Genomic DNA, 13,157 nt, shown 5'->3' with positions numbered 1-13,157 from the left:
AAGAAAGAAAGAAAGAAAGAAAGAAAGAAAAGAAAGGAAGAAAGAAAGAAAGGAAGGAAGGAAGGAAGGAAGGAAGGAAGGAAGGGAAGGAAGGAAGGAAGGAAGGAGAGAGAAGAAGGAAGGAAGGATTTAAGGGCCTACTATGTGTCAAGCACTTTATAAATATTATCTCACTTGATCCTCACAACAACCCTAGGAAGGAGGTGCTATTATGATCCCATATTTTCAACATGAGGAAACTGAGGCCAGTAGCAGTTAACTGACTTACCCAGGATTGCACTCCTAGCAAGTGAATAAGAGGTTTTAAAATCAGGCCTTCAAAAGAATTTGATAATTCTTTGGAGCCAGAGAAAGGAATTAGTGTCAATAGGTGGAAATCACCCAAAAGAAGATTTCAAATGGATATAAAGAGAAATTCCCTAATTGTTTGAGATTTGCAAAAAGGTGGAATGTATGGTTGGTTATGAGAGGGAATGAACTAGGTGTTTTGAAACAGAGACAGCATTTCTACTTGTTGAAAATGTAGAGGAAATTTATGATAGATGAGATGACGAGGTCCTACTCTGACTCAGGGTCAAATTCACTGAAAGGAAAACCTTACTCTTTTGTTGGATTTTTTTTTTCTTAGATGGTAAGTGAGCTACAATGATCCGAACCTCCTATAACTCTTCCTGGTGGATGATCACTTATCCTTATTTATTTACATGATAGACAAGAAATCATAGGTAAAGACTAAAGGATTCCTGTGGAAATTGCTAAATGACGACTATTTGAAGAGTGAGAAATTCCCATAATCTGAAAGGAGAACCACAAGCAGGAGTGTGCTGAAGCTAAGTTTGTAAAAATTTTCAAGGTGAGCATTTACTCCTCAGAAATCAGCAAATGCCACAAATCAGGGCTTGGTTTATTGCTTTGTTGGTTATCTAGACCTTAAAAAGAAAGGGGGGATGTTATTAATACATATTCAACTTAAAGTATGTATTATGTTCCCTTTTTTTGGAGAGGTGGTTTCAATAAGGGTAAAATATTTTCTGGCATATTCCTGTGTGTGAGGAACACACCAAGAAGGGTGGTTGGTACTCAAGGTATTGTAAAATGGTGTGTACCCTTTGTGCTGGGTACACCCAGCAATATCACCATTAGTCTGTTTCCCAAAGTGATCGGGGGAAAAAGGAGAAGAACCCACATGTTCTGAAATATTGATAGCAGCTCTCTTTGTGGTGGCAAAGAAGTGGAAATTGAAGAGATTCCCATCAATTGGGGAATGGCTGAAACAAGTTGTGGTATATGATGTGTGACCTTGAGCAATTTATTTACCTGCCCTAAGATAACAATTATTATTGCTATTAAGACTGCAAAAAGGGAGATTGAATCAATTTTTGAAGGACTTTGAATACAAAACAAAGGAGTTTGTGTTTGATCCTAGAGATAATAGGGAGTCAAAGTAGTTTATTGAGCTGGTGAGTGACATGATCAGAGGTGCCCTTTAGGACTACCCCTTTGATCACCATGTGGAGGATGGATGGAATGGGGGGGGGGGGGAAGATGAGATAGGGAGATCAAGTAGGAGGTTGTTATAATCATCCAGATGATGGGAGCCTAAAATAAGAGTGATTTTCAAGTGAAGAAAACAAGTATTTCCTTCTCAGGAAAATGTTACAAAGGTAAAAAACCAATAAAAATGTGGTGACTGAATGAAAGACTCTGGGCTCACATGAACCAAGATTCAGTATTGGGTACTTAACCCCCATAAATGATCTAATTTCTCATTGTCCTCATCTGGAATTACTCCATGAATATAGCCAAAAGAAAACTCAGTTTACATTTTATGTTTCTCCAAGTCTAAGTAAGAGCCCCAGCTCCCATATAGGCACCCAAGGTATCAGATTAATATCCAACATAGGACAACTTTTATTTCACCCCACAAAAAAAATATATAGAAGAGTTAAAGGACTCACAAGAGTCCATAAACAGATCCTGAAAGTTTTATGACAGCCATCAACTCATCAAGCTCAGCAGCTTCCTTCACAAGGGAACAAATTGACATTCAATGAGTCATTCTTTACCAGAGAGTCTTTCACACATCCCAAGATTCCTGTGTCCCTGTAGGGTTTCCACTTACTTCTCCTCCATATGGTAAACAAACTGAGGGCTGCTGAACAAGAAATCTATTTCCTATGGACTTATACCACCTCAGTAATTTCCAGTAAAGGTTTGGGGTTAGAAGATCCACATATCTTGCACTTGAATGGAGTCGGTCCCTTGTAGAAACTAATGTCTAATAAGTGTTTATCAACTATGGTCAAATACATGTAACTCTCATGTACTCTCATGAGCATAGGAGCTAAGGTCTTATATTTAGAGCTGTAAAATACTTCAGAGGTTATTAAATGCAACCTCCTCATTTTACAGATGAGGAAACTGAGGCTTAGAGGGTTTAAATGACTTGACCACATTCACAAAGACAATAAGTTATAGTGGAAAGATTTGGACTTGCCTCTTCTGATTCCAAAGCTAATACTCTTCTTAGTGTACCACGATGCTTTTCCCCTTCTCCAAGAAGGATGGAAGGAAGGAAGGAAGGAAGGAAGGAAGGAAGGAAGGAAGGAAGGAAGGGAGGGAGGAAGGGAGGAAGGAAGGAGGGAGGGAGGGAGGGAGGAAGGGAGGTAGGAGGGAGGGAGAATGATGAAAGAATCATTTATTAAGTACTTACTATGTATCAGGCATGGTGCTAATCACTTAACAAATATTATCTCATTGGATCTTCACAACAACCCTGGGAGGTAGGTGGTATTATTTTTTCCATTTTATAAAGGTTAAATGACTTGCCCTGGAGTCACACAGCTAGTCAGTGTCTGAGGCCATATTTGAACTTGGGTTTTCCTGACTCTGGGGCAGCTAGGTGACCCAATGGATAGAATACTAGTCCTGGAGTCAGGAAGACTCCTTTTCCTGAATTCAAATCTGGTCACAAATACTAGCTGTGTAACCTTGGGTAAGTCACTTAACCCTGTTTGCCTCAGTTTCCTCATTTACAAAATGAACTGGAAAAGGAAATGGCAAACCACTCCAGGATCTTTGCTAAGAAAACCCCAAATGAACTTACAAAGAGTTGGTCATGACTGTAAACAACTAACCCTCCTAACTCCAGGATGAGCACTCTATCCATCAAAAGGCATTACAAGATCTGTGGATCACTGGTAAAGAGGAAGAGAAACCAAAACTGAATAGGGGCTACCATTAATTCAATTCCATTCAACAAACATATTATTATTAGATAATATCAGAAACCTATTAGAAAACAGATTCTGTTCTCCCTGCCTCAAAACCAGAGCTATAATTAGGAACTTGGGACAAAGTCAGCTGAGAAGAGTGAGGAAGACAGAAACCCTGAGGCTACTGTTGGGAAAGTCGGCACATGCCACCATTACCCTTGATCCAGAATGTGCCAGTGGCATGGCTCCATTAGCACTGTAGTGTCATATGGGCCATCCAGCCTAGCCAGGTAAAGTTGCACCAGCAGCTTTGGGGGAAGGCAGGACCAGGCAAAGGGATAGAACGATGATCTAACCCCCTTAGGGGATGGTAGCTTTAGTCAACCAAGGGTAAGGGTCATTATTGCTGGGCAACAAGAATCCCATAAAAGACCACAAGGCCCCCAGTTTCTCCTGCACCAATGATGGCACCGCCTCACCGTCATTCCACCCTTCTACAAATGCAAAACCCCTCCAAGGAACTGGAGCCATTGTCTCTAAGCTCTGATCTCAACAATATTTTATTATCGCTCCACGCACTCCTGCTTCTCTCTGACATGCAAGTAGGAGTAAGGAAGAGAAGCAAAATGATACTTGGCTAAAAATATGACTGGCCTACTTTTCATATCCACACACATGAGGCACAAATAATGCCAAATGTGTGTAGAGTGCTTTGCAGTTGACAAAAATACTTGCCCCTTGCCCACGCTCTAACTGGATCTTAAAGCATTCTATTCAATACTTACTCCCATTCCTTCCGCTTGGCTTGTGGGGTGCTGTGGATTTTGTGGGCCTGGTGAGCCAAGATGATATCCCGATGGTCTACCACGCCACCTCGACGCTTGAAAGAGGGAACGTCCTGGCTCTCATTCATCTGGTGGTATTGCATGTCCCGCAGGTTTCTGGGCCTGCCCAAAAAAGGGCAGTCCAAGCCAGAGAGCCCGGAGTCTTGTTCTTGTAGAATATCATAATAACTTGGCGGAGACAGCATGGGAGCCTGGTCCATGTGGGGCTTTGCCATCCATATGCCTTTGGTAAGGAGGCCCAAAGTCTTTGGCCCTCACCTCACTATTCTGAGGATGAAACTACACAGAAAAGGAAGATTAAAAAAAAAGACAAAAAGGTTAGGAAGCATTTCTATAATGTCACAGCACATGGGGACCTTCTTAGAAGAGGTCCAAACTCTACTGGATATGAGTATAGAGGGTAGAAGAGGGAGTTAGAGGAGGAAAACCCGAGTTCAAATCTTGGCTCTGATACTTATTACTTGAATGACTTTGGACAAGCCATCTCTCTTCCTTTGGAGTACTCTCCTCACCTACAAAATTAGAAAGTTGGATCAGTGGTATTAAATAGAAATGGGGGCTGGAGATCTCCAAGTCAGGCAAGGAAAGTAAGGAAAGGAGATGGTTTGGGACCTTATAATTTTGGAAAATGTATGTTGAAATTTATTATTACATGTAATTGGGAGAATAAAATAGCATTGAATTAAAAAAGAAAAGAAACAGGAACCAGGACAGCTAGGGGGCTCAATGAATAGAAAGCCAAGCTTGGAAATAGGAGGTTCTGAGTTCAAATATGACCTCAGATACTTCCTAGCTGTGTGACCCTGGGCAAGTCAATTAACCCCAAATGTCTAGCCCTTACTGTCCTTCGGCCTTGGAACCAATATATAGTATCGATTCTAAGAAGGATTGTAAGGTAAGAAATGTAACATGTAAAATGTAAGAAAAGGCAGGAAAGAGAAGGATGGTAAAGTAAGAAAAAGAAACAATATGTCACTAAACTATATATTAGAACCCCTGCAGGCTGTATATGGAATTAGAAGACCACATATTTGTATTACCTATGTTTTCCAATTACATTTTAATCTGGTTTGGGCAGCACTCTGGAATGGTGTAGTAGGGCACATGAAGCCTGCTGGCTTCTGACATCTCTGGACTAGATGATCTTTGAGGTCTTCTCTAGTGCTAAAATCCCATGGTCCTTCTTGTGCTTGTGGCCCCATGGCCCTTTTTTCCTTTTTTCACAAAATATGGAATCAAGGACCATCTATAGATGAGTCTTCTTGTCCCTTGGTAATACACACCAGTGAAACCTACTTCCCAAGGGCTGAAAGGAGAATTGTGAGCTAGTGGAAATTAGGACAAATCAAGAGACTTATACTCTAAGCCCACCTCTGTCTTCTTGGATGACATAGGATGAAGCACTTAGCTTCTCTGCATGTCAATTTTCCCGTCTACAAAATGGATGTTCTGATGCCTGGTCTTTTCTCATCAGAAAAGTTTTGTGGAGGATATGAAGACAGGTAAAGAAATGGAGGCAAAATGCTGTGTTGTTTTGTTTTTTGTTGTTTTGTTTTTCAGAAGGAATAACAACAAAAGGTTCCAGTTGCATATAAGACCCTTGAGGGCAGGGGCTGTTTTGTTTTTGTATTATTGTCTACAATATCTAGTACAGTATATTACACATAGTAGGAATTGCTTGATATATGTTTGTTGAATAAAATTAGTGTTCTTCTGAACAAATCATTCTAGAAAGCAGTTTGGGACTACATCCAAAAAACAATGAAATTATATGTACCCTTTGAGCCAGAGATATTGCTACTAGGTCAGTGCCCCAAAGAGATCAAATAAAGAGGGGGAAAGGGTTAAGTGGTTCAGTGGGTAGAGAGCCAGGTCTAGAGGCAGAAGGTCCTGGGTTCAAATCTGGACTTGGACATTTCCTAGGTGTATGACACTAGACAAATTATTTTACCCCAATTGTCTAGCAGGAAAAGAAGAAAGAAGGAAAGAAGGAAAGAAAGAAGGAAAGAAGGAAAGAAGGAAAGAAGGAAAGAAAGAAAGAAAGAAAGAAAGAAAGAAAGAAAGAAAGAAAGAAAGAAAGAAAGAAAGAAAGAAAGAAAGAAAGAAAGAAAGAAAGAAAGAAAGAAAGAAAGAAAGAAAGAAAGAAAGAAAGAAAGAAAGAAAGAAAGAAAGAAAGAAAGAAGGGAGGGAGGGAGGGAGGGAGGGAGGGAAGGAGGGAAGAAAGGAAGAAAGGAAGAAAGGAAGAAAAAGGGAGGAATCCATATATATAAAAATATAGAAGTTCTTTTTATGGTGGCAAAGAACTGGAAACAGAGGGAAGGGGTGCCTATTGCTGGGGGGAATGTTTGAACAAGTTATGTTATATGTATATGATGGAATACTATTGTGTTGCAAGAAATGATGAAGGGGTGGTTTCAGATAAACCTGGAAAGATTTTATGAACTGATGCCAAGTGAAGTAAGCAGAACCAGGAGAATAATTTATACAATAACAACTATACTGTAAACACCAACAACTTTGAAAGACTTGGGAACTCTGATCAACACAGTAATTAACCATATTTCAGAGGTCTTAAGATGAAACAGGCTACCTGTGTCCTAATAGAGAGGTGAAAGACCCAGAATATACATTAAGACTTTTTTTTTTACATGAACCATAGGAGATTTTTGGTTCTGTTTGACAATACACACTTGTAACAAAGGTTTTGTTTCTCTTGCTTTCTCAATTGGAGGAGAAGGGGGGAAAAAAGCAGGTGTGAAAGTAAAATTTAAATTGAAAAAATTAGGACTCTTTTTTTGCCATCAGTCCTGTTTCTTACTATTTTCAGCTGAAAAGAGATGGTGAGAACATCTCTATCAATGGAAACTTTATGAAGCATCCACTATGTTCAGCATGCAGCATATTCCTGCCCACAATGAGCTCAAGTCTGAAGCAGGACATTGCTGTTTACCTCTAACTGTATCAAATCCTAGACTGAAACTGTTTTTCCTAAATATCCCAATTATACAGGCAAGTCCTTCAACTACAAAAAATGGAATAGTTTGGAATCCATCTATATAAAAATTGTGAGAGGCAGTGTATATAGTAGATAGAGCCGCGAAACCTGTATTTCTGGTTCTCCATCTGAAATATGCTACCTGTGGGACCACAGACACATCACTTGCTTTCTTAGGCAACTAAGACTATAAATTGAAGAAAAGTAACCAAATTGCAGTGATAGAGGGAGATTCCACACTAAGATTTCTCCATATCAGTGATAACATAGCTCCTGACTAATTACAATACTAATAAAAGTCATAGAAGATGTGGAGATTGTTGAAAATGGTTCTATAAGCTCTCTGGGGTTCTGCTTCTCTCCCATTTGTCTGGAATGTTTTGAGATACCTTATTTTGTATCACTGGAGGCAGACTGCCTGGATGAAAATTTAGGGTGCAAATCCTTCCTAACCTGAGTTTTCAAATTTAGAGAAGTTCAGAGTTGGAACAGATCACACAGGGTTACTTGAACAAAAACATCCATTCTAATAATTTACATTTACAGTCAATAAACTTTGTTAAATGCCTTCTATGTGCCCATTCAAAGGTAAAAGACAGGTCCTGGCTTTCAAGGAGCTCACTGTCTAATAAGGGAAACACCACAAAAACAACTATGTAAAAACGAGCACACGTACAGGATAAATTGGAGACAATCAACAGAGAAGGTACTAGAATTAAGAGGTATCATATAGAAGGCTGTATGTCAGCTAAAGGAAGCCAGAAAAGGCAGGAGGCAGAGATGAGAAAGGAGAGAATTCCAGGCACGGGAGACAGAAAATTCCTTTGTGGTATTTTGGGAGTATCTCTTTTGAGGAACAGCAAGGAAGCCAGTGCCATGGGATCAAAGAGTTGGTGTAAGGAGCAGGATGACCTGAAAGGTGTTTGGGGTGGGGAGTATCAGATTATGAATACCAAACAGGATTTTATATTTGATCCTGAACATGGTAGGGAGACACCTAGTAGAAGGATGACATGGTTAGGCTGTCCCTTTTGGAAGATCACTTTGACAGTTGAGTGGAGGGTGGACTGAAGTGGCAAGAGATCTGCAGCAGAGAGTCTAACCAGAAAGCCATTGCAATAGTCCAGAAATTATGAGAGCCTGCAGCAGGGTGATGGTAATATCAGAAGAGAGAAGGGATCTTACTTGAAAGATGTTGCAAAGATGAAATCAAAGGCAACAGAATGCATATGGTGAATGGGAGGGAGGGAGAAAATGAGGATGATACCTAAGCTGCAAGCCTGAGGGACTGGGAGTAGTTAGCAGTGCCCTCAATAGTTATAGGGAAGAGAGGGTTAGGGTTAGATGGGAAAGATAATGAGCTCAGTTTTGGACATGCTGAGTTTTAGATGTCTAAAGGATATCCAGTGGAAAGTGTCTGAAAGACACCTAAGCTTTACAAAGGGCTTTACATATATTATCTCATTCAGCCCTTATAATAACCCTATAAAATAAATGCTATTTATTATCTCTATTTTACATACAAAGAAACTGAGGCAGAAAAAGATTAAGTGACTTTCCCAGATGCACTCAGACTGTAAGTTTCTGAGGTAGGGTTCAAATCTGAATATCTCTGTCTTGAAGTCTAGCCCCTTACCACTATACTTGAGGGTTAATGCCTTGTCTCCCAAGTCAGTCCAGCTCACCAGTCCCCAAAGAGTGGGTAAGTTATTCATGGCAGAATTTTAAGCCCCACACCTCTCTTCACTGTGAAGCTCAGGCATGCTGGAGAGAAAAGGGAAGAGAAATGGGAGGTGGAAGTTAAAGGTTCGGATTTCTGATTTCATCAGTATAAAGAACTTCTGGTGTGAAAACTCCCATCACTGACACATTGAGCAAATTGTCTGCAATTTATAACCTTGGAGAGTTTCTTTGGGATACTGGGAAGTTGTGGCTTGCCTGTGGTCACACAGCTTGTATCCAAGACAGAAATGGAACCCAGGTCTTCCTGACTCCAATGTTGGTCCCTCTATCTACTATACAATGCTGTCTTTTACACTCAAGGAATATAAGCCCTTTTAGATATTATCCTGAGCCAGACATAATTAGAAAGATAAATGGAATACAAAAAAAAAATTTTTAATGCATTAAAAAAAAAACCAAGGATATTCTAAATGAATGCTGCCAATGCAGCTGCTTGGGAATGCAAACCAGTTTGGGAATGTGGGAAGGCAAAATTTTGTTCTTAATCTATTTTCTCTAGAATTATTTTAAGGGCCCAAACTAAAGAGGCTCCCCCTACTTCTCTGATGGGATCGATTTAATATTCAGTGTAACTAATGGGGTTTAACAGGTTTATTAGATATTCAGCTTCAATTTTCTACTGCCAAATTTCATTCTTTCTAACTCCTACAATTACACATTTATATTTGGAGTCTTTTATGTTTGGTAAATTGCTTTGCCATCATTTGTTAATCTATTATCCCTTACAATCTTCCCTATAAGGAAAGCTCTACCTTCTCCCTTCCCTTTTACACATGAGAAAAATGGCGCCTAGAAATCATGTCCAAATGTCCTACCACAACCCACCACAATAACCCTGCATCCCTCTGAGCCACAGGGGATGTAATTCCAATTCTAAATACTTCCCACAACTATTCTTGAAACCCCCAGTTCATCTCTCTAGAAAGAATACTGCTTGCATGTCCAGTAAACATCTTAAACTCAACGCATCCCAAACTGAACTCATTATCTTTCTTCCAAAATCCCCTCTTCTATTAACATTGAAGGTAACATCATCCTCTCAATCTCCCCCCCCCCATCCTGCTTGCAACCTCTGTGGCATCCTCAACTTCTCATTCCCATCCTCATCCCTGCTATATCCAATCCATTACCAAGACTTGTCATTTCACCTTTGTAATGTGTCTCAAATACTCCCTTTCTCTCCTCTGATACTGCCACCACACTGGTATCACCTTACACCTGGTCTATCGTAACAGCCTACTGGTTGGGCTGCCTGCTCCAAGTCTCTCTTGACTCTCCATCTTCAATTCAGCCATCAAAGCAATTTTCCTAAAGTCCAGAGCTGGCCATGTTGCCCCTCTATTCAGTTAACTCCAGAGGTTCTTGTTTTTACCTCCTGGATCAAATATAAAATGTTCTGTTTGGCTTTCAAAGCCCATAAACTAGAAGCCACCCCCACATGTCCCAATCTTTCCAGTCTTCTTACACTACCACCATATCCCCATGTATCCTTGCATCCAGTGATACTAGCCTCCTTGCTGTTCCATGAACAAGACACTCCATCTCTTGGCCCTGGCTCTGGGCATTTTCATTGGCTGTCCCCCACCCCTGGAATGCTCTCTCTCCTCATCTTTTCCTCATCTCCACCTCCTTTCTTCTCTGATTCCACCAAGGCCCAGCTAAAAGTCTATGTTCTACTGGGAGACTTTCTTTCTTAATCTTAGTGCCTTCTCTCTGTTGTCCCTCAATTTATCCTGTGCATCATTTATACATAATTGCTTTCATCATGTCTCACCATCAGATTGTGGGCTCTTTGAGAACAAGGACTGTCTTTTGCCTTCTTTTTATATCTCCAGAACTTATCATGGTGCCTGGTACATAATGGGTGCTTAACAAATTGCTAACTGCTTGGGACAGCATCCTTTCCTGAACTACCATCACAGAAAGCAAGCTAGACTGAGTCACCCCAAAACAGTAAGTGCTACATACCGGATCTCCAAGGAAGCTGAGGAAGTTCCCCTGAAAAATCCCCAAGTCTGAAAAGGAGCCCAGAATGCTCTTCGTACTGATGGGCGAAATCTTAAAAGACAGGTCAGGAGGGCTATTCCCGGGGATGAGGCTACCTAAGTCATTTTTGTCTCTCTGAACAGAGTGACTTCAGACCAGATTCTGTTTCCCCAGGTAGTTTCCCAAGTGTGTGATCCAGGAAGGGAGGGGAAAATGCAGGGAGGGATGGCAACCAGAGAGTAGGGGAAATAGAACAGCTGCTCCTGGCTAGGTGATCAGAGGGAAACAAAACAAAGGGCGCTGGGATGAGACATTAACAAACAGTTTTTTACAGAAACACAGCTGCCAGGTAGGAGTCATATGTGTGCACCTGAAAAGCAAACATGTCAACAGGCCACTAAGTTACCCTGGCAATGAAACTGACCCCAAAACATGTGGCCATGATGCATGTATGTGTGTTCACACAGGATGCCTATATGGACACACACATATGTATACATGTATATCTATTTCACCAATAAATGACATGAAAATGTACCTGGAAGCACATTCGTGAGGGAGTGACGGGGGTCCATGGAAATAGGCATTACCATAGCTAAATGAAGGGGAAGAAAAAGGAAGAAACAATGCAAGTGAAAAGAAGAAACACAGGTTAAGTCATTGGAAGGCGAAAACACAACAGCACCAAGAAGACAGAAAGTGGGATATGCATTATATGATACATTTTTCACTCATTCATTTGTTTTCCATTGTGTCTGACTCTTCATGGCCCCATTTGGAGTTTTCTTGGCAAAGATACTAGAGTGGTTTTGCCATTTCCTTATCTAGCTCATTTTAGAATTAAGGAAACTGAGGCAAATAGGATTAAGTGGCTGGCTCAGGGTCATACAGCTAGTAGGTGTCTGAGGCTGGATTTGAACTAAAGAAGATGAGTCTTTACTGATTCCAGACTTGGCACTCTATCCATGACATGACCTAACTGCCTTGTATTTATATAAATACATACATACATATATGTGTGAATATGTTAATATAAATCTATCTGCAATATATCCATATATAGATATATAAATCAATAATAAATATATCATGTAATATATAAATGTATATATAATATATGTAAATATATTTAAATAAAAATTATATATATATATATAAATACACACACATATAGGATATGCTGAACCATGGCAAAGAAGGGATTAGAAGCCTAGGAACCCTTGTAAAAATTGTAAAAAGGACTCACCTCTTCGTTTTTACCTACTAATGTAGTTTAAATATTTTTGTGACTTTAACTACATGTGAAATTAAGTAGAAGTCAAACTGAAATGTTATATACAGTAAAATTTTGTGAATTCAGACTGTATTAATTTAAACATCATATCCATATATCCTAAACAAAACCTTATAATTTATTAAGGGCTTTTATATTTATGATACAGTTTTGTGGAATATAAGCATATTTATTTATTAGCACCCACTTGTTCACTGATTATGTATGCACTACTGTAAACCTTAAAATTTCTTAGACTTATAAATGTTGGAAATTTCACCATTGGGAAATTTCATACTTGAAGAATTTCCTACTGATAGTGGGAACTCTATTGGAATGTGAACCCCATTGGCATGGGAGGTTCCTTCTCCTCCCTACTTAAGATTACTTTAGGACAGAAACCTTTTGCTGAACAATGGAAAGGACTTTGACCTATGCTTAAGCATAGAACAGGAAGTTCTTTGAGTCATGATTGATTTTAGAATTGATACAATAGAGATACTTGGAATGACAGAACCAGGTCTTGGAACTTCCAATCTCCACCCTGCTCAGGGTAACAGGATTTAGGAAGGGCTGCAGCAAATGATCAAGATTTAATTATTTGAGAATATGACCTTCAACAGACATGTGCAAAGCCACAGACCTCTGGGCGGTCCTGGGTTAAGCTAGAGCCACCATTGGCACAGGGAAGACATGGACAGTGATTGGTAGATGTGAGAACTGAGGGGAGGGAACTTGGATGTTTTCCTTAAAGATAGCGGGGTCTGAGGACTGAAGGTGGTTGGAGAGGTTTTGCTCTGAGAGGTTGTGCTCTGAGAAGCTTGCTCTGAAGGAAGCTGGAGGTGGAAGCCCCTGAGACTGTTTCTCCATTTTGGTCACGTGAGTGATAGGGACTGATCTCTTTTCTTTGCCTCAGCTATCTAAAGGCTTTGGCCTTTTGGCCCAGCCTAAACAGAGGGGGTATTTAAGCCCTATTCCCTTCTCTCCCCTTTTTCTCTCTCTCTTTCTCTCTCTCTATCTCTAATACTTTTCTTCCTCCTGTTTGTAATTAAACTCCATAAAAGGTTGACTGCTGACTTGAGTTTTCATTTAGGAACTAC

At 40.1% G+C, this 13,157-nt stretch overlaps 1 protein-coding gene across 26 annotated transcripts in view; it reads right to left on the bottom strand.

Moving 5' to 3' along the window:
* The window catches only part of CACNA1A (calcium voltage-gated channel subunit alpha1 A), a 401,231-nt gene that overhangs the window by 369,438 nt on the left and 18,636 nt on the right, over nucleotides 1–13,157 (bottom strand). For all 26 annotated transcript variants that reach the window (XM_056822623.1, XM_056822650.1, XM_056822649.1 and 23 more), the window contains exon 3: nucleotides 4,001–4,339. In XM_056822623.1, the coding sequence (XP_056678601.1) occupies nucleotides 4,001–4,275 (275 nt within the window). In that variant the 5' untranslated portion in view covers nucleotides 4,276–4,339. The remainder of the gene's footprint in view (nucleotides 1–4,000; nucleotides 4,340–13,157) is intronic.

The sequence above is a fragment of the Monodelphis domestica genome, chromosome 3 (assembly GCF_027887165.1).
Source record: "Monodelphis domestica isolate mMonDom1 chromosome 3, mMonDom1.pri, whole genome shotgun sequence".
Taxonomy (NCBI): domain Eukaryota; kingdom Metazoa; phylum Chordata; class Mammalia; order Didelphimorphia; family Didelphidae; genus Monodelphis; species Monodelphis domestica.
This window is presented reverse-complemented; position numbering and strand designations above follow the sequence as displayed.